This window comes from Salmo trutta, chromosome 10 (genome assembly GCF_901001165.1).
Source record: "Salmo trutta chromosome 10, fSalTru1.1, whole genome shotgun sequence".
Classification (NCBI taxonomy): Eukaryota; Metazoa; Chordata; class Actinopteri; order Salmoniformes; family Salmonidae; genus Salmo; species Salmo trutta.
This window is the reverse complement of record NC_042966.1, coordinates 32,123,822-32,146,190: the sequence shown is the minus strand read 5'-3', so window position 1 is coordinate 32,146,190 and position 22,369 is coordinate 32,123,822. Positions and strand designations below refer to the sequence as shown.

The following is a 22,369-nucleotide window of genomic DNA, read 5'->3' as shown; positions in this document are numbered from 1 at the left end:
AAATCACAATATCGAATCACAATACATATAAAATCGTGAGAATCACAAAATATATCGTATCGACAACTAAGTATTAGGATAATATGGCTGGCAATTCCAGGCCCTACTCCTCCCACTCCCTTGCACCACCACCCTCCCTCTATCCTCTCCATCCCTCCACCCTCCATCCCCAACTCCTCCCCTCTCTGTCTTCCTCTTTCCTCCCCTCTCTGTCTTCCTCTTTCCTCCCCTCTCTGTCTTCCTCTTTCCTCCCCTCTCTGTCTTCCTCTCTCCTCCCCTCTCTGTCTTCCTCTTTCCTCCCCTCTCTGTCTTCCTCTCTCCTCCCCTCTCTGTCTTCCTCTCTCCTCCCCTCTCTGTCTTCCTCTCTCCTCCCCTCTCTGTCTTCCTCTCTCCTCCCCTCTCTGTCTTCCTCTTTCCTCCCCTCTCTGTATCCTCTTTCCTCCCTCTCTGTCTTCATCTTTCCTCCTCCCTGTCTTCCTCTTTCTCCCCTGTCTTCCTCTTTCCTCCCTCTCTGTCTTTCTTCCTCCCCTCTCTGTCTTCCTCTTTCCTCCCCTCTCTGTCTTCCTCTTTCCTCCCCTCTCTGTCTTCCTCTCTCCCCTCTCTGTCTTCCTCTCTCCCCCCCTCTCTGATCTTCCTCTTTCCCCCCCTCTCTGTCTCCTCTTTCCCTCCCCTCTCTGTCTTCCTCTTTCCTCCCCTCTCTGTCTTCCTCTTTCCTCCCCTCTCTGTCTTCCTCTTTCCTCCCCTCTCTGTCTTCCTCTCTCCTCCCCTCTCTGTCTTCCTCTCTCCTCCCCTCTCTGTCTTCCTCTCTTCCTCCCCTCTCTGTCTCCTCTTTCCTCCCCTCTCTGTCTTCCTCTTTCCTCCCCTCTCTGTCTTCCTCTCTCCTCCCCTCTCTGTCTTCCTCTCTCCTCCCCTCTCTGTCTTCCTCTTTCCTCCCCTCTCTGTCTTCCTCTTTCCTCCCCTCTCTGTCTTCCTCTTTCCTCCCCTCTCTGTCTTCCTCTTTCCTCCCCTCTCTGTCTTCCTCTTTCCTCCCCCTCTCTGTCTTCTCTCTCCTCCCCTCTCTGTTTCCTCTTCATCCCCCTCTCTGTCTTCCTCTTTCCTCCCACTCTCTTGTCTTCCTCTTTCCTCCCATCTCTGTCTTCCTCTTTCCTCCCCTCTCTGTCGTCCTCTTTCCTCCCCTCTCTGTCTTCCTCTTTCCTCCCCTCTCTGTCTTCCTCTTTCCTCCCCTCTCTGTCTTCCTCTTTCCTCCCCTCTCTGTCTTCCTCTTTCCTCCCCTCTCTGTCTTCCTCTTTCCTCCCCTCTCTGTCTTCCTCTTTCCTCCCCTCTCTGGCTTCCTCTTTCCTCCCCTCTCTGGCTTCCTCTTTCCTCCCCTCTCTGTCTTCCTCTTTCCTCCCCTCTCTGTCTTCCTCTTTCCTCCCCTCTCTGTCTTCCTCTTTCCTCCCCTCTCTGTCTTCCTCTTTCCTCCCCTCTCTGTCGTCCTCTTTCCTCCCATCTCTGTCTGTGAGAGGTAGTTAAACTGTCACAGTGAGTTTGGCTGGCACCACCAATTTCATAATTCATTATGACAGCGACGTGAGCTGGAGAATCTACTCAGACATTTAAGACAAAGTCAATCCAACTCTCCCCAAAAGCCACCATGAAAGAGCTGTTGTCTCATACACTTTGTTTCAGATGGATCTGTCTTTAAAAGGCCTTTCATTCCCATCACTTTATACATCATTAAGGATACTACCTCAAACTACAAACACGCACGCATGCACACACAGACATGTATAACTAATTCAGTCCCATTCAAAATCCTATTTCCCTAATCCTTAACCCTAAACCTAACCCTAACCTTTTCCCCAACCTTAACCTGAAAATCTAATGTTAACCCTAACCCTAGCTCCTAACCCTAAATCTAACCCTAGCTCCTAACCCTAACCCTAAAATGAACCCTAGCTCCTAACCCTAACCCTAAAATGAACCCTAGCTCCTAACCCTAAATCTAACCCTAGCTCCTAACCCTAACCCTAGCTCCTAACCCTAACCCTAAATCTAATCCTAGCTCCTAACCCTAACCCTAAAACTAACCCTAGCTCCTAACCCTAAATCTAACCCTAGCTCCTAACCCTAATCCTAAAACTAACCCTAGCTCCTAACCCTAACCCTAAAATTAACCCTAGCTCCTAACCCTAAAACTAACCCTAGCTCCTAACCCTAACCCTAAAACCAACCCTAGCTCCTAACCCTAACCCTAAAATTAACCCTAGCTCCTAACCCTAACCCTAAAATTAACCCTAGCTCCTAACCCTAGCTCCTAACCCTAACCCTAAATCTAACCCTAGCTCCTAACCCTAACCCTAAAATTAACCCTAGCTCCTAACCCTAGCTCCTAACCCTAACCCTAAAATTAACCCTAGCTCCTAACCCTAAACCTAATTCTAACCCTAGCTCCTAACCCTAAACCTAATTCTAACCCTAACACTAATTCTAAACTTAACCCTTAGAACTAGAATTTTACCTTGAGGGGACTAACAAAATGTCCCCAGTTGGTCAAATGTTGTATAGTTAAGTATAGTTAAACACATCCGCACACACACACAGACACACACACTGCCTCCAACCACAGTCACAGCTGAGTTCATAATGAATTCATGTCTTATATTAGACTACTATCATTATCTTTTCCGGCCTCCAGAAATCAATTTCTCTCACATTAGTGCTTGTTTGTCTCTGCAGATAAATCCCTCTTACTTCATTTACCAGCTATGGAACGACTTTATAGTCTACTGTATGGAATTGGTCTGTTCAAGACAGTATCATTATACACGCACACACACACACGTAAAGCATTTACACACACACACACACACACACACACACACACACACACACACACACACACACACACACACACACACACACTTGACAGGCACCATGTTGCTGAGCAACTCATTGAGTGGGAGGACGCTGAGAGCAGAACCGTGTGTGTTTTGTTTCTCATGATTTGGTTGGGTCTAATTGTGTTGCTGTCTTGAGGTTCTGTGGCGTCTGTTTGTGGTTGTGAACAGAGCCCCAGGACCAGCTTGCTTAAGGGACTCTTCTCCAGGTTCATTTCTCTGTAGGTGACGGCTTTGTTATGGAAGGTTTGGGAATCGCTTCCTTTGGTGGTTGTAGAATTTAACAGCTCTTTTCTGGATTTTGATAATTAGCTGGTATCGGCCTGATTCTGCTCTGCATGCATTATTTGGTGTTTGTCCCATTTTGTGAATTCTTGGTTGGTGAGCGGACCCCAGACCTCACAACCATAAAGGACAATGAGTTTTATAACTGATTCAAGTATTTTTAGCCAGATCCTAATTGGTATGATTAATTTTATGTTCCTTTTGATGGCATAGATGGCCCTTCTTGCCTTGTCTCAGATCGTTCTCAGCTTTGTGGAAGTTACTTGTGGTACTGATGTTTAGGGCGAGGTATGTATAGTTTTTTTGTGTGCTCTAGGGCAACAGTGTCTATATGGAATTTGTATTTGTGGTCCTGGCAACTAGCTTTTTTGGAACACCATTACTTTTGTCTTACTGAGATTTACTATCAGGGCCCAGGTCTGACAGAATCTGTGCAGAAGATCAGGGTGCTGCTATAGGCCCTACTTGGTTCGGGACAGAAGCACCAGATCATCAGCAAACAGTAGAAATTTGACCAGATTCTAGTACGGGTGCTGCAGACTCTCTCTCATGCTCCCTCTCTCTCTCTGTTAATCTTTCTCCTCTCTCTCGCTTCTCTCCTTCTCTCTCTCCTCTCTCCCTCTCTATCTCTCTCACTCCTCTCTCCCTCTCTATTTCTCTCTCTCCTCTATCTCTCTCTGTTTCTCTCTCTCCTCCCTCTCTCTCTCTCTCTCTCCTCTATCTCTCTCTGTTTCTCTCTCTCCTCTGTCTCTCTCTGTTTCTCTCTCTCCTCTGTCTCTCTCTGTTTCTCTCTCTCCTCTCTCCCTCTCTATCTCTCTCACTCCTCTATCTCTCTCTATTTCTCTCTCTCCTCTATCTCTCTCTGTTTCTCTCTCTCCTCTCTCCCTCTCTATTTCTCTCACTCCTCTCTGCTCTCTCCCTCTCTCTGTCTGTCTGTCTCTCTCTCTCACTTTCTGTCTCGCTTTCTCTCTCTTATTTTTATTCAATTAAATTCCATTCAAAGGGCTTTATTGGCATGGGAAATATATGTTTACATTGCCAAAGCAAGTGAAATTGATAAAAAACAAAAATTTAGTTTTATCAACTTCTCTCCAAAGTTATTGTTATCAACGTCTCTCCATAGTTAGTGTTATCAACTTCTCTCCATAGTGTTATCAACTTCTCTCCATAGTGTTATCAACTTCTCTCCATAGTGTTATCAACTTCTCTCCATAGTTAGTGTTATCAACTTCTCTCCACAGTGTTATTAACGTCTCTCCATAGTGTTATCAACATCTCTCCATAGTGTTATCAACTTCTCTCCATATTGTTATCAACTTCTCTCCATAGTTAGTGTTATCAACTTCTCTCCATAGTGTTATCAACTTCTCTCCATAGTGTTATCAACTTCTCTCCATAGTGTTATCAACTTCTCTCCATAGTGTTATCAACGTCTCTCCATAGTGTTATCAACTTCTCTCCATAGTGTTATCAACTTCTCTCCATAGTGTTATCAACTTCTCTCCATAGTGTTATCAACGTCTCTCCATAGTGTTATCAACTTCTCTCCATAGTTAGTGTTATCAACTTCTCTCCATAGTGTTATCAACTTCTCTCCATAGTGTTATCAACTTCTCTCCATAGTGTTATCAACTTCTCTCCATAGTGTTATCAACTTCTCTCCAGAGTCAGTTCTATCAACTTCTCTCCATAGTGTTATCAACTTCTCTCCATAGTGTTATCAACTTCTCTCCATAGTGTTATCAACTTCTCTCCATAGTTAGTGTTATCAACTTCTCTCCACAGTGTTATCAACTTCTCTCCATAGTGTTATCAACTTCTCTCCATAGTGTTATCAACTTCTCTCCATAGTCTTATCAACTTCTCTCCATAGTGTTATCAACGTCTCTCCACAGTGTTATCAACTTCTCTCCATAGTGTAATCAACTTCTCTCCATAGTGTAATCAACTTCTCTCCATAGTGTTATCAACTTCTCTCCATAGTGTTATCAACTTCTCTCCATAGTGTTATCAACTTCTCTCCATAGTGTTATCAACTTCTCTCCATAGTGTTATCAACTTCTCTCCAGAGTCTGTTCTATCAACTTCTCTCCACAGTGTTATCAACTTCTCTCCATAGTTAGTGTTATCAACGTCTCTCCATAGTTAGTCTTATCAACGTCTCTCCATAGTGTTATCAACTTCTCTCCATAGTTAGTGTTATCAACGTCTCTCCATAGTGTTATCAACTTCTCTCCATAGTGTTATCAACTTCTCTCCATAGTGTTATCAACTTCTCTCCATAGTGTTATCAACTTCTCTCCATAGTGTTATCAACTTCTCTCCAGAGTCAGTTCTATCAACTTCTCTCCATATTGTTATCAACTTCTCTCCATAGTGTTATCAACTTCTCTCCATAGTGTTATCAACTTCTCTCCATAGTGTTATCAACTTCTCTCCATAGTTCTATCAACTTCTCTCCATAGTGTTATCAACTTCTCTCCACAGTTAGTGTTATCAACTTCTCTCCATAGTGTTATCAACTTCTCTCCAGAGTGTAATCAACTTCTCTCCATAGTTCTATCAACTTCTCTCCATAGTGTTATCAACTTCTCTCCACAGTCAGTTCTATCAACTTCTCTCCATAGTGTTATCAACTTTTCTCCATAGTGTTATCAACTTCTCTCCATAGTGTTATCAACTTCTCTCCATAGTGTTATCAACTTCTCTCCAGGGTCAGTTCTATCAACTTCTCTCCACAGTGTTATCAACTTCTCTCCAGAGTCAGTTCTATCAACTTCTCTCCATAGTGTTATCAACTTCTCTCCATAGTGTTATCAACTTCTCTCCATAGTGTTATCAACTTCTCTCCACAGTTAGTGTTATCACCGTCTCTCCATAGTGTTATCAACTTCTCTCCATAGTGTTATCAACTTCTCTCCAGAGTGTTATCAACTTCTCTCCAGAGTGTTATCAACTTCTCTCCATAGTGTTATCAACTTCTCTCCATAGTGTTATCAACTTCTCTCCATAGTTAGTGTTATCAACATCTCTCCATAGTGTTATCAACTTCTCTCCATAGTGTTATCAACTTCTCTCCATAGTGTTATCAACTTCTCTCCATAGTGTTATCAACTTCTCTCCATAGTGTTATCAACTTCTCTCCATAGTTAGTGTTATCAACATCTCTCCATAGTCAGTGTTATCAACTTACTTGTTCTGGTGCTTGGAGCCCCGGAGGTGTGCGTGGTACTGTTCAATGGAGTTCAACACAACACTACATACACTGCAGGAGTATCTGCTGCGGAGACCTGATGAGAGACAAACACACAGACGTCATCATCACTGTTGCCGCCATCATCACCCCTTTCATCTTCATCATCTTCATCATTGTTGTCGTTGTCGTCGTCATCATCATCATTGTGAAGCATATCTAATGTATATATGAAGAATTGGGGGAGCCAGGCATGTGCAGCGCTTCTGAGATAGGTGTGTGCATGTGTGTGATGAATTGAACAGCGCAGAAACAGATGTGAGCTAATTAGACAGTTTGCAGGTGGTCGAGAATGATGGGACAAAAATAGACAGAGGAAGAAGAGATGAAGAGAAAAAAAGAGAGAGCGGGGGGGGCAGAGGGTTATAGGGAGAGAACAAGTGAGATGTGATATAGGTGGGGAGAGAGAGCGAGGGGGAGGGTGAAAAGGAAATTGAGAGAGAGAGAGAGACAGCGAGAGAGAGATAGAGACAGCGAGAGAGAGATAGAGACAGCGAGAGAGAGACAAAGTGAGGATGAACGAGAGGAAAAGAAAAGGGAATGAGTGGAGAAAAAGGAGCGACAGGGAAAGAGAAAGTGAAAGCGGGGTTAATCGATCACTGGGTAAATGCTCTGTCTTGTCTCGTTGTGATCTCATGGTGAGCTGCCTGTAACATCTACAGGACACTGCATTCATCCCGAAAACTGCATTTGTAACAAGGGGTGGGCCAAGCAATCTGAAAAAAAAAGAGTTTTTTGCAGCAGTAAGGTAGACAGACAGTAGCAACAGGTTGTAAACAGGAAGAGATGAGCCTGTGTAAGTGATAATCTTTAGTTTTTTTACAAAACCCATCCCTAGTAAGAAATGGAATCAGATATCACTTTGCACATCATTTCATGGTGGAAAGACATGCCATGCATAGTTAATGAGTGTCTAGGAGGCAGTCTGAGATTTCCCACTTATAAAGCCCAAATATATCATACTTTGAATAAAACGACGACTTATCAATTTTTAATCGTTGTACAACATCATGGGTAAGCTGTGGTCTTTAAGCTGAAAAACGAGATATTTTGCTGTCCTTGGCCGTTTATACTCACAATTAATATTTTTACCATTTGAAAGAAAACATGTATGTGCACAAAGTATCGTTTGAATAAAGTGACCAGTTTGTATTTTTACCTCACTGAGAGGGTATAACTAGACAGGGTTAGATTATCTTTATGGCCCTCCCCACTGAGACTGCTGGTATATCTAGAAATGCAATGTCATCCAGAGAACACAATGCTTCTTCTACACAGTGTCCTGTACATTCACATAACCAGAAAAATAATTGGTTGGAGGGCCTTTACCATCCCTACAATCATTGTGGGGTGTGTGTGTCTGTGTATGTGCGTGTGTGTGTGCTCATTCCTCTACTTTTATTACTGTCTGTGAGATTTACAAGTTGTTGATGTGCTCCGTGACCCTTTGACCTTTCAATGTGGTTAGTGGCAAAGCAAGTTGAAAGATGAAGTACTAATATACACACACCGCTCTTGGAGGAAAGACAGGTCATTGCTGACATGAGGCCAGGATTGTATAATGTAGCATATCACCGTCCCGCAGCCCTCAGATTGGTGTGTGGTCACACAAACAAACACACACACACACAAACTTAATGTCCCTTTCTGAAGCTATTGAAGACATGTTGTCATTAAGAAGACAAAACTAAGCCTGGTGAGAAATGTTTGGGCTTAAGGGTTGATGGTGTGTGTGTGTCTCTGTGTGTGTGTGTGTGTGTGTCTGTGTAGAGATGATTGGTGTCATCCTCCTTTGTTCCTCCTCAGCTTATTTGTATTTGTATTTATTAAGGATCCCCATTAGCTACTCTTCAATGGGTCCAACAGATTTTACAAGACATTAAGTGTGTGCCCTCTGGGCACTTCTCTACTACAACACACAATCCAGGTGACGTGTGTGTAGAGTGTGTATGTTATTTGTGTATAGTGTGTATGTTATGTGTGTTTCTACCTGGTTGTGTGACTCTTCACAGTCCTTGCTGTTCCATAAGGTGTATTTTCATCAGTTTTTTTTTTCTCAAAATCTAAATTTACTGCTTGCATCAGTTACTTGATGTGGAACAGAGTTCCATGTAGTCATGGCTCTATGTAGTACTGTGCGCCTCCCATAGTCTGTTCTGGACTTAGGGACTATGAAGGGACCTCTGGTGACATGTATTGATGGGTATGCATTGTGTCCGAGCTGTTCGCTAGTAGTTAAAACAGACAGGTCGGAGCATTCAACATGTCAATGCTTCTTACAAAAGCAAGTAGTGACTACAGTGATCAGAGCATGTAAATTAGAGCATGGGATGGTCGGAGTTTAAGTCCAATCAAAGTATGCGAAACGGAGCACGGAGGTCAATTCTCGAATGCGTAATCAGTTTGTACATATTTTGAAGCATGCATCGATGCACGCTTCAATGGAAAGTATGCAGTAGAAATATGGCACAACCACGTAAAATATAATGCAACATTTCTTGATATGAACGGCGGCCATTATTTGAGCTGAAGCAAGAGGAAATACACACAGACCGAAAGGAAATGTTGCCTAATCACGTCTCATATGTTGCCTGACTAGAATATTTTATTTTGATACATTAATAAATACATGCTGTGTTAATGTTGGCATGTTTACATACCAGCAATACCCACTGTGATGTGCATAAATCGCAAGCCCATAGTAAGTCAATACGGCTAACTGGCTAGCTACTACTGTTAGTTAGCTACTACTGTTAACTAGCCAGATAGCCACAAATAGTTATTAGCTAGCTAGCTACCCACAAAGAATTGGCATCTACCCATTAGTTTCAGGTCCTTTTGGCTTGTATTACTATCTGGTTAGTGCCACATCTGCTCCTGCTCCTCCCCTCCGGCGTACGACGTCGCCAGAGTACTAACCACAGGTCCTGGGAATCATCATTACGCACACCTGGACTCCATTACCTTCATCATTTCCTCCCCTTTATATGTCCGTCTCCCCGGTTCACTCACCAGTTGGTATTGTTCTTGTGTATCGGCGTGCTGCCTTATGTTAGTGTCGTGTTCTTGGTTTTGTTGTTTTATTAAAACGTTTCACCTGCACCTGCTTCCTACTCACCGCCCCATCATTACAGTTAGCTACATTATTTCCATTCACATGTAGCTAGCTGATAGTTTGCTTTGTGTATATCTTGTTTCGTCTCTATTGCCATTGTTCTGGGTGGAAGAAGGTTCATGCACTCGGAGCATGAGAGTGTGGAGCATGGCAGCATGCATTTTGAGAAACACCCAATCTCTCCTCTGCTTTGAGCGATGAGAGGCTGACATGTATATTCATTATGTAAGTTCTATGTGTACATCTAAGGGCCAGGCATGCTGCCCTGTTCTGGGCCAGTTGTCATTTTCCCAAGTCCCTCTTTGTGGCACCAAAACTAGGACCTGCAGGACCTGCCTCGTTGATAGTGTTGTTATGAAGGCAGAGCAGTGCTTTATTATGGACAGACCTCTCCCCATCTTAGCTACTGTTGCATCAATATGTTTTGATCTAAACAGTTTACAATCCGAGCAGTTTAGTCACCTCAACTTGCTCAATATCCACATGATTCATTACAAGATGTAGTTGAGGTTTAGGGTTTAGTGAATGATTTGTCCCAAATACAATGCTTTTAGTTTTTTAAATATTTATAACCAACTTATTTCTTGCCACCCATTCTGAAACTGGCAGCAGCTCTTTGTTAAGTGTTGCAGTCATTTCACTCACTATAGTAGCTGACGTAAATATATTGTTGAGTCATCCGCATAGATAGACACATGGGCTTTACTCAGAGCTAGTGGCAGGTCATTAGTAAGATTGAAAAAAGTAAGGAGCCTACACAGCTGCCCTGGCAAAGGCCTGATTCTACCTGGATTATGTTGGAGAGGCTACCATTAAAGAACACCCTCTGTGTTCTGTTAGACAGGTAACTCTCAGTCCACAATATAGCCAGGGGTGCAAAGTAAAGCCATAACACATGTTTTTTCAGCAGCAGACTATGATCATTAATGTCAAAAGCTGCACTGAAGTCTAACATAACAGCTCCCACAATATTTTTATTATCAACTTCTCTCAGCCAATCATCAGTCATTTGTGTAAGTGCCGAGCATGTTAAATGCATGTTAAATGCCCTTCTGTATAAGCATGCTGAAAGTCTGTTGTTAATTTATTTACTGAAAAATAGCATTGTATCTGGTCATACACAATTTTTACTAAGGGTTGGTAACAGGCTGATTGGTCGGCTATTTAAACCAGTAAAGAGTGCTTTACTATTCCTGGGTAGCAGAATGACTTTAGCTTCCCTCCAGGCCTGAGGGCACACACTTTTTTGTAAGCTTAGAATGAAGAGATGGCAAATAGGAGTGGCAATATCGGTCTGCTATCATCCTCAGTAATTTCCATCCAAACTGACAGACCCAGGTGGCTTGTCATTGCTTATGAGAGCACATTCATCTTTTTTTTTTGGGGGGGGGGGGAATGTGTGTGCGTGTGTCATGTAACTTTACTATCCTTTTGGGTTCCAAAAGTCCTCACAAGGATAGTAAAACAAGGAACACTTGACAAGTGGGGACATTTTGATGGTCCCCAAAAGGAAATATGCTAATTTAGGTTTAGAGGTTAGGTTTAGGGTTAGGTTTAGGGTTAGGTTACAATTAGGATTAGGGTTACAATTAGGGTCAGGTTTAATTTTAGGGTTAGGGTTAGGAGTTAAGATTAAGGTTAGGTTAAGGGTTAGGTTTAGGGGTTACGGAAAATTGTATTTTGAATGGGAATACATTGTTTGATCCCCACTTGGATAATAACACCAATGTGTTTGTGTGCATGTGTGCATATGTGTGTGTGTGTGTGTGTGTGTGTGTGTTGTTGTGTGGGTGTGTGTGTGCTGGTGTGTGGGTGTGTTTGTGCTGGTGTGTGGGTGTGTTTGTGCTGGTGTGTGTGTGTGTGCTGGTGTGCTGGTGTGTGTGTGTGTGTGTGTGTGTGTGTGTGTGTGTGTGTGTGTGTGTGTGTGTGTGTGTGTCTGTGTGCTGGTGTGTGGGTGTAGGTGTGTGTGTGCGGGTGTGTGTGTGTGTGCTGGTGTGTGTGTGTGTGTGTGTGTTTGTGCTGGTGTGTGGGTGTGTATTTGTTATAATTCAAGCATAGGAGAGGCGACTCTGCAGATAAATCACTCCAGATAAAGCAGTCTGTGTGTATGCAGATGTAGGAGACGTGTGTGTGTGTGTGTGTGTGTGTGTGTGTGTGTGTGTGTGTGTGTGTGTGTGTGTGTGTGTGTGTGTGTGTGTGTGTGTGTGTGTGTGTGTGTGTGTGTGTAATAAAACAGCCTACACACTGTGCAGCACAACAGGCTGTGACAGGGGCATTATTTGCTATCACACAGTTCTCTGCCCCCTGACTATAATCTGCTAGAAGAGATGTGTACGTGTGTGTGTGTGTACGCACGCATGGTTGTGTTTTACGCTCATACAGTGTGCAAGGTTTGGGATATGGTTACAAACATAAAAACAGAAACTAGTGCCTAGAACTGGGATTGAACCCGCGATCCTGGGAGCCATAACGCCCTAGCAAGCCGTGAGCCTACTAGATGGTAATAGAACTAGAACTGGGATTGAACCCGCGATCCTGGGAGCCATAACGCCCTAGCAAGTCGTGAGCCTACTAGATGGTAATAGAACTAGAACTGGGATTGAACCCGCGATCCTGGGAGCCATAACGCCCTAGCAAGCCGTGAGCCTACTAGATGGTAATAGGCGCTCATGTTGCCCCTAGTGGCAGGGGTATTGAACGCATCTCCCGACGTCCTGGGGACGTGGACAGACTTTGAATACTGAAGTCGATCTGTTGTGACCTGGCTGGTGTGTGTGTGTGTGTGTGTGTGTGTGTGTGTGTGTGTGTGTGTGTGTGTGTGTGTGTGTGTGTGCATGTGATTTAGAACACAGAGAAGTGTGTCTGATTAATGGCACAGCTTGTTTCTGTAGACAGAACTGATCTCTTTTCACCTTAGCCACCCCTGTACAATATAAAGCATAGCTTTATCTGCAGGCACGCACACACACACACACACACAGAGAGACACACACACACACAGAACTTTTGTGAGTTTGTGAGTGTGTGGGTTTGTGTGTGTGTGCGCGTGCATTTGTGTTTGTGTTTTTATATGTATGTGTATGTGTGTGTGTGTGTGTGTGTGTGTGTATGTGTGTGTGTTTGTGTGTTTGTATTTAGGTGTGTGTGTGTGTGTGTGTGTGTGTGTGTGTGTGTGTGTGTGTGTGTGTGTGTGTGTCAGCTGCACTGCATGGGAAGCTAATGAAGATGATGAATGAGACATGACAAAACAAAAACCCCGCTAGTAGTCCTTAGGGACAAACACACACACACACACACAAACATACAAAAACACAAACACTCACACACACACACACACACACACACACACACACACACACACACACACACACACACACACACACACACACACAAACACTCACACACACTCACACACACACACAAACATACAAAAACACAAACACTCACACACACACACACACACAAACACACACTCACACACACACACACACACACACACACACACAAACACACACACACACACAAACACAAACACTCAAACACACACACACACACACAAACACTCACACACACTCACTCACACACACACACAAAAAAACAAACACTCACACACACACACAAACACACACTCGCACACGCACACACACACGACTCTGTCAGACACACATACACATACACATACACTCACACACACACAAACCCACAAACACAAACACACACACACACACCCACACACACACACACACCTACACCCACACAGACATAGGCAGACACACACATGCATGCATAAGACAGACACAGGACTGTGAAAGAGAGGGAGGGGGAGGAATGTGCAGCAAAGAATATGATTCAAAAACAAGAACAGCGGGACTGAGAAAGGAATAGAAGTTTCTCCTTGGTTGGTCGGTCTCTCTCACACCTGGGATGTCACACCTAAAGCAGTGATATCATCCAATCAGAGGTGAGATGATAACTTCATGTGTCATCATAGAGATGCTGTTGTCAACCCTCACCATCACACACTTCTGTAATGACTAACCATGAGACCTGAAGACTTTCCTTAGCTCCCCATAGATAATACCTATAGGTTTTAGCTCAGCTGGCTAAAACAGCCTTGGTCAGGCCTAGGGTTGCAAAGCTACCGGTAATTTACCAAAGTTACCGGAATCTTCTGTAATTTTGGTAATTAACAGAAGATCTACAGTATGGGATTCGATCCTACCTTTGGTAATTTATACTTTACAGTTTTTTACAATCACTTTGGCCCTAATTTCCGAACCTTGATGTCATTTTTCAAAACTCTAGACACTAAACTCACAACCAATGATCAAACTGCACATTTTTCAAAACTCTAACACTTTTTCCAATTGTTTGGATGCAATACACATAAAGCTCAGATCATTTGTTCACTGAACTAAAATCACCTGTTCAAAATGACACAACTTAACATCAAAGTATTACCATTTCAAAATGCAATTCACACATTACATCTGAGATGACTGTCTATTCATTTCATTACAATGATCTTACTATCAATTGATACAACTGCTCAAAATGATAAGTAACTGCTGCATTACTCTTAATGCATAGTTTTATGGAAACTGATGAACAATATTCCATGTTTAGATCATGAAAGTTTCAGGATAACGAGATCCATTGACACCAATTACCGTGGAACATGAACCAATTGGACTACATTATCTATGGCTGTAATATTTCATCATCATTCTTTATCAGACACTGTTTCTATGGTCCCATGTACCACTTTTCCAGACCATGTTTTCAGATTTGACATTATTGTACACTCACCGGCCACTTTATTAAGTACACCTATCTAGTACTGGGTAGGACCCCCTTTTGCCTCCACAACAGCCTGAATTATTCATGGTGTTGTACATTAAGAGATGCCATTCTGCACACCACTGTTTTAAACAGCTGTTATTTGAGCATTTGTGGCCTTTCTGTTAGCTTGAATGAGTCTGGACATTCTCCTCTGACCTCTGTCATTAACAAGGTGTTTTTGCCAACAGAAATGCCGCTCACTGAATGTGTTTTGTTTATCGCACCATTCTCCATAAACTCTAGAGACTGTAGTGCGTAAAAATCCCAGGAGGGCAGCTGTTTCTGAGATGCTGGAATCACCATGTGTGGCATCAACAATCATACCACGGTCAAAGTTGCTTAGATTACTCATCTTGCCCGTTCTAATGTTTGGTCGAACAACATCTAAAGCTCTCTACTCTATATACTCTATATATTGAGTTGCAGGCAGCCACATGAATGTAACCTTCCTTGATGAGCTTAATCAGGTCTGTAGAGCTGATGGCGTGACCTATGTCATTGTGTGGGATAATGTCAGGTTCCACCATGCTCAAATGGTGCAAGCATGGTTTCAGGCCCATCCACAATTTACCACCCTGTACTTACCCCCATACTCTCCTTTCCTTAAGCCAATTGAGGATTTTTTCTCCACACGGAGGTGGAAGGTATATGATAGGCGCCCTCACGAACAAGCCGCCCTTCTCCAGGCCATGGATGACGCATGCAATGACATCACGGCAGACCAGTGTCAGGCCTGGATTCGCCATGCCCGAAGATTTTTCCCAAGATGTTTGGCTGATAAAACATCCATTGTGATGTGGATGAGAACCTATGGCCAAATCCACAAGACAGGGTTGAGGGATACATAGAAGTACAGTAATCAATCCTTTGTTTTGCTTTTTACAGTAAGCCAGGTGAGGAACACTGTAGTTGACGTTTTGCTGTAGTTTTTTTCTTTTTTGGTAGCTAATTATTTTAGCTTTGATTCAAAGAAACCTGTTGTGATTTTATTGTATTACATCAATACATTTCAGATTTTGTTCAATGATTCCACTGTGTCTGTAGTATTCTCTCTACTAGTCCTTTTACAGTGATGTATTTACGTGTAGTAGCATAATGAAACGTGTCTTATTTTCAACTACAATATTTAATGATTGTACGAACAACTACACAGTGAAACTATCAGTATCTTCTGTGTGGGTGATCTAAATGAATGTTCCTTTGGTATTTCATGGTAGATGAGTTATTTGAACCAATGATTCTGCAAGTGCAATGTTTCTTTAAAGATATGAATGCACAAATATTGTCACGGTTGTCGTAGGAAGGAGCGGACCAAAGTGCAGCGTGTGTGTCGTTCCACATTTTATTTATACTGTGAAACTATGCAATACATAAATAAACTGAATGACAAAAAAACAACAACCCGTCACCCAGAGGTGAAACATACACTACTCAAAATTAATTTCCCACAAACCCAGGTGGAAAAAAACCCTACTTAAGTATGATCTCCAATTAGAGACAACGAGGACCAGCTGCCTCTAATTGGAGATCATCCCAAACAAAACCAACATAGAAATACAAAACTAGAACATGAACATAGAAATACAAAACATAGAAAAACGAAACTAGAACCCCCCCCCGTCACGCCCTGACCTACTCTACCATAGAAAATAACAACTTACTATGGTCAGGACGTGACACAATGCAATGTTTTGAACATTGGACAGCCTGTGTTATAAGTGATGATGTCACGACTTCCGCCGAAGTCAGTCCCTCTCCTTGTCCGGGCGGCGTTCGGCGGTCGACGTCACCGGCTTTCTAGCCACCACCGATCCACTTTTCATTTTCCATTTGTTCTGTCTTTGTCTTACACACCTGGCTTCACTCACCAATCACTTGTTTATTATTTAACCCTCTGTTCCCCATGTTGTGTTTGTGAGTGATTGTTTATTGTAATTCGGTCCGTCTTTGTGGGCTCGTGTTGTTACCTTGTATATTTGTATTTTTGAGTAAAGTACGTTGATTACTCATATCTGCTGTCCTGCGCCTGACTCTCTACACCAGCTACACACAGGACCCTTACAGACCTGGTGTTGTTCTACTCATATCTGCTGTCCTGCGCCTGAATCTCTACACCAGCTACACACAGGACCCTTACAGATGACCGTTTTGAGTTTTGTGTCTAGAGTTTTGAAAAATGACCACAAGGTTCTGAAATTAGTGCCAAAGTGATTGTAAAAAACAGTAATACCATTTTTTTAATTAATCATACTGTATATAGTATTTTTTTAATATATATTTGTTCATATTGCCCAAGAGTAACCATGAGTTCATAGTAAATAGACTATATGGTTCAAGAGAAAATAGCCTAATTCATGAAAAAAGCATCAAATCAACAATGCCGTTATTTTCAATTAACTCTGTAACTCTTCCAACTATTGTCTTTTTTCTAAACTGCACTAGTTTGGCCCCAAAACATTTACAACAAAGCCACACTGACATAGTAAAATAAATAAAACGGTGAAAAAAAGAATAAAGTTTACTTCAAATCACATTTTATTTGTCATATTCGCCGAATACAACAGCTGTAGACTTTACCGTGAAATGCTTACTTACAAGCCCTTAATCAACAATCCAGTTTTAAGAAAATAAAGTTAAGAAAATATTTATTAAATAAACTAAAGTCAAAAATAAAAAATAAAAAAAGTAACACAATGAAACAATAATGTAACGGAGCCCCGCCGATCCATCACGACTGGACTGCTGACGTGATCGCCCGATGTGGTCTCAACAGGCTATTCTGTTACGATATCACAGCAGAACCATCTCCTAGCACCGGCTCGTTAACGTTTTCTGAATGTTGTGTCCCCTGCTCGCCCAGTGTAGTAGTGAATACCGTACAGCACCCTGTCTCACCTATTGCTACTCTTTTGACCCTATGATCACTCGGCTGTGATTGCTTTATGCCTCTCTCTAATGTCAATATGCCTTGTCAACTGGCTAGTTATTATTGCTTTATTTCACCGTAGAGCCCTCAGTCCCACTCAAATTGCCTTAGATAGCTCTTTCGTCCCATCCCACACACATGCGGAGACCTCACCTATGTTAATTGATGCCTCTATGGACGAAACCTCTCTCAACATCACGCAACGCATAGGTTTACCTGTACTGTACCCACATCCTACCATACCCTTGTCTGTACATTATGCCTTGAATCTATTCTGCTCCTTTTATTCTCTGTCCCCAATGCACTAGACGACCAGTTCTTATAGCCTTTTGCCGTACCCTCATTCTACTCCTCTTCTCTTCCTCTGGTGATGTAGAGGTTAACCCAGGCCCTGCAGCCCCCAGTTCAACTCTTATTCCCCAGGCGCTATCATTTGTTTACTTCTGTAACCGTAAAAGCCTTGGTGTCATGCATGTTAACATCAGAAGCCTCCTCCCTAAGTTTTTTTCTTCTTCACTGCTTTAGCACACTCCGCCAACCCTGATGTCCTAGCTGTGTCTGAATCCTGGCTTAGGAAGGCCACCAAAAAATCTGAAATTTCCATCTACAACTATAACATTTTCCGCCAAGATAGAACTGCCAAAGGGGGTGGAGTTGCAATCTACTGCAGAGGTCTGTCATACTATCCAGGTTTGTGCCCAGACAGTTCAAGCTTCTACTTTTAAAAATCCACCTTTCCAGAAATAAGTCTCTCACTGTTGCCACTTGTTACAGACCCCCCCCCCCCAGCTGCGCCCTGGACACCATATGTGAATTAATTGCCCCCCATTAATCTTCAGAGTTTGCACTGTTAGGTGACCTAAACTGGGATATGCTTAACACCCCGGCCATCCTACAATCTAAGCTAGATGCCCTCAATCTCAACCAAATGATCATGGAACCTACCAGGTACAACCCCAAATCCGTAAACTCGGGCACCCTCATAGATATCATCCTGACCAACCTGCCCTCACCGATAAATCTATGATAATCGAGAATTTCAATAAGCATTTTTCTATGGCTGGCCATGCTTTCCACCTGGCTATCCCTACCCCGGTCAACAGCTCTGAACAACCCACAGCAACTTGCCCAAGCCTTCCCATTTCTCCTTCACCCAAATCCAGATAGCTGATGTTCTGAAAGAGCTGCAAAATCTGGACCCCTACAAACCAGCTGGGCTAGACAATCTGGACCCTCTCTTTCTAAAATTATCCGCCGCAATTGTTGCAACCCCTATTACTAGCCTGTTCAACCTCTCCTTCGTATCGTCTGAGATCCCCAAAGATTGGAAAGCTGCCGCAGTCATCCCTCTCTTCAAAGGGGGAGACACTCTAGACCCAAACTGTTACAGACCTATATCTATCCTACCCTGCCTTTCTCAGGTCTTCGAAAGCCAAGTTAACAGATCACCGACCATTTCGAATCCCACCGTACCTTCTCCCCTATGCAATCTGGTTTCCGAGCTGGTCATGGGTGCACCTCAGCCACGCTCAAGGTCCTAAACAATATCATAAATGGCATCGACAAAACACAATACTGTGCAGCCGTATTCATCGACCTGGCCAAGGCTTTCGACTCTGTCAATCACTGCAGTCTTATCAGCAGACTCAACAGCCTTGGTTTCTCAAATGACTGCCTCGCCTGGTTCACCAACTACTTCTCAGATAACGTTCAGTGTGTCAAATCGGAGGGCCTGTTGTCCAAACCTCTGGCAGTCTCTATGGGGGTGCCACAGGGTTCAATTCTCAGGCCGACTCTTTTCTCTGTATACATCAATGATGTCGCTCTTGCGGCTGGTGATTCTCTGATCCACCTCTACGCAGACGACACCATTCTGTATACTTCTGGCCCTTCTTTGGACACTGTGTTAACTAACCTCCAGACTAGCTTCAATGCCATACAACTCTCCTTCCATGGCCTCCAACTGCTCTTAAATGTAAGTAAAACTAAATGCATGCCCTTCAACCGATTACAAAATAGCTTTCAACACTCTACTCAGCAAATTGGATGCAGTCTATCACAGTGCCATCCGTTTCGTCACCAAAGCCCCATATACTACCCACCAGTGCGACCTGTATGCTCTCGTTGGCTGGCCCTCGCTTCATATTCGTCGCCAAACCCACTGGCTCCAGGTCATCTATAAGTCTTTGCTAGGTAAAGCCCCACCTTATCTCAGCTCACTGGTCACCATAGCAGCACCCACCCGTAGCACGCGCTCCAGCAGGTATATTTCACTGGTCACTCCCAAAGCCAATTCCTCCTTTGGCCACCTTTCCTTCCAGTTCTCTGCTGCCAATGACTGGAACAAATTGCAAAAATCACTGAAGCTGGAGACTCATATCTCCCTCACTAACTTTAAGCATCAGCTATCAGAGCAACTTACAGATCATTGCACCTGTACATAGCCCATCTGTAAATAGCCCATCCAACTACATCATCCCCATATTGTTATTTATTTTATTTATATATTTTTTTGTTGCTCCTTTGCACCCCATTATCTCTACTTGCACATTCATCTACCGCACATCTATCACTCCAGTGTTTATTTGCTAAATTGTAATTATTTCGCCACTATTGGCCTATTTATTGCCTTACCTCCCTAATCTTACTTAATTTGCACACACGGTATATAGACTTTCTATTGTGTTATTGACTGTATGTTTGTTTATTCCATGTGTAACTCTGTGTTGTTGTTTGTGTCACACTGCTTTGCTTTATCTTGGCCAGGTTGCAGTTGTAAATGAGAACTTGTTCTCAACTAGCTTACCTGGTTAAATAAAGGTAAAATAAAATAAAAAAATAAATGACTATGCATAGATAATAAACAGCAGGTAGCAGCAGTGTAAAAACAAAAGTGAGGGTCAATGTAAATAGTCCGGGTGGCCATTTGATTAATTGTTCAACAGTCTTATGGCTTGATTGTAGAAGCTGTTAAGGAGCCTCTTGGACCTAGACTTGGCGCACCGGTATTGCTTGCCGTGCGGTAGCAAAGAGAACATTCCATGACTTGGGTGACTGGTATCTTTGACAATTTTTTGGGCCTTCCTCTGACACCTCCATGTATATAGGTCCTGGATGGCAGGAAACTTGGCCCCAGTGATGTACTGGGCTGTACGCACTGCCCTCTGTAGCGCCTTATGGTCAGATGCCGAGCAGTTGCCATACCAGGTGGTGATACAACCACTCAGGATGCTCTCAATGGTGCAGCTGTATAACCTTTTGACGATGTGGGGACCCATGACAAATATTTTCAGTCTCCGGAGGGGGAAAAGGCTTTGTCGTGCCCTCTTCACGACTTTCTTGGTGTGTTTAGACCATGATAGTTTGTTGGGGATGTGGACACCAAGGACTTGGAACCCGGCCCATCTTTTCCTCTAGTCTACGATCATGTCCTTTGTCTTTCTCAAGTTGAGGGAGGAGGATGTTATCCTGGCACCACACTGCCAGGTTTTTTACCCCATCCCTATAGGCTGTCTCCTCGTTGTTGGTGATCTGGCCTACCACCGCTGTGTCGTCAGCAAACTTAATGATGGCAAAACGTTCATGCTGAAACCCTCATATTAAACACCAAATGTTTTCACCAAGTTGATGGGTACAAAACATTAAGAACACCTTACTAATATTGAGTTGCACCCCTCTTTTTTCCCTCAGAACAGCCTCATCCGTCGGGGCATGGAATCTACAAGGTGTCGAAAGCATTCCACAGGGATGCTGGCCCATGTTGACTCCAATGCTTCCCAAAGTTGTGTCAAGTTGGCTGGATGTCCTATGGGTGGTGGACCATTCTTGATACAAACGGGAAACTGTAGAATGTAAAAAACCCAGCAGTGTTGCAGTTCTTGACACAAACCAGTGCGCCTGGCACCTACAGTACTGCAATACCCCGTTCAAAGGCACTTAAATGTTTTGTCTTGCCCATTCACCCTCTGAATGGCACACATGCACAATCCATGTCTTAATTCTCTCAAGGCTTAAAAATCCTTATCAAACCAGTCTCCTCCCCTTCATCTACACTGATTGAAGTGTAGATGAACAAGTGACATCAATAAGGGATCATAGCTTTCACCTGGATTCACCTGGTCAGTCTGTGTCATGGAAAGAGCAGGTGTTCCTAATGTTTTCTTCACTCAGTGTATATTTAGGATGTTTTACATACATATTTTTTTCTCTCAAAATCATCTAATTTAATGATTGTATATATACGCGATAAGTGATAAGGCCACACAGAGGGCCAGAGATAATTACAGACACCTGTGAAAATCTGAAGTGCCTAAAAGGGCCACCATATGTCTTATGATAGATTACATAAAAACCTTGAAAGATACCAACATTCTGGTAAACTCAGCAAAAAAAGAAACATCCTCTCACTGTCAACTGTGTTTATTTTCAGCAAACTTAACATGTGTAAATATTTGTATGAACATAACAAGATTCAACAACTGAGACATAAACTGAACAAGTTCCACAGACATGTGACTAATGGAAATGGAATAATGTGTCCCTGAACAAAAGGGAGGTCAAAATCAAAAGTAACAGTCAGTATCTGGTGTGGCCACTAGCTCCATTAAGTACTGCAGTGCATCTCCTCTTCATGGACTGCACCAGATTTGCCAGTTCTTGCTGTGAGATGTTTCCCCACTCTTCCACTAAGGCACCTACAAGTTTCCGGAAATTTCTGGGGGGAAGGGCCCTAGCTCTCACCCTTTGATCCAACAGGTCCCAGACGTGCTCAATGGGATTGAGATCTGGGCTCTTCGCTGGCCATGGCAGAACACTGACATTCCTGTCTTGCAGGAAATCACGCACAGAACGAGCAGTATGGCTGGTGGCATTGTCATGCTGGAGGGTCATGTCAGGATGAGCCTGCAGAAAGGGTACCACATGAGGGAGGAGGATGTCTTCCCTGTAATGCACAGAGTTGAGATTACCTGCAATGACAACAAGCTCAGTCCGACGATGCTGCCTTACAACAGGCCTACAAGCCCTCAGTCCAGCCTCTCTCAGCCTATTGCGGATAGTCTGAGCACTGA

The 22,369-nt window shown here is 43.2% G+C and overlaps 1 protein-coding gene across 1 annotated transcript in view; it reads right to left on the bottom strand.

Annotated features, from left to right (window-relative positions):
• The window catches only part of LOC115201562 (zinc finger matrin-type protein 4), a 113,108-nt gene that overhangs the window by 13,179 nt on the left and 77,560 nt on the right, over positions 1-22,369 (bottom strand). Inside the window, exon 6 of the mRNA XM_029765310.1 lies at positions 6,358-6,454. Coding sequence (XP_029621170.1) covers positions 6,358-6,454 — 97 coding nt within the window. The remainder of the gene's footprint in view (positions 1-6,357; positions 6,455-22,369) is intronic.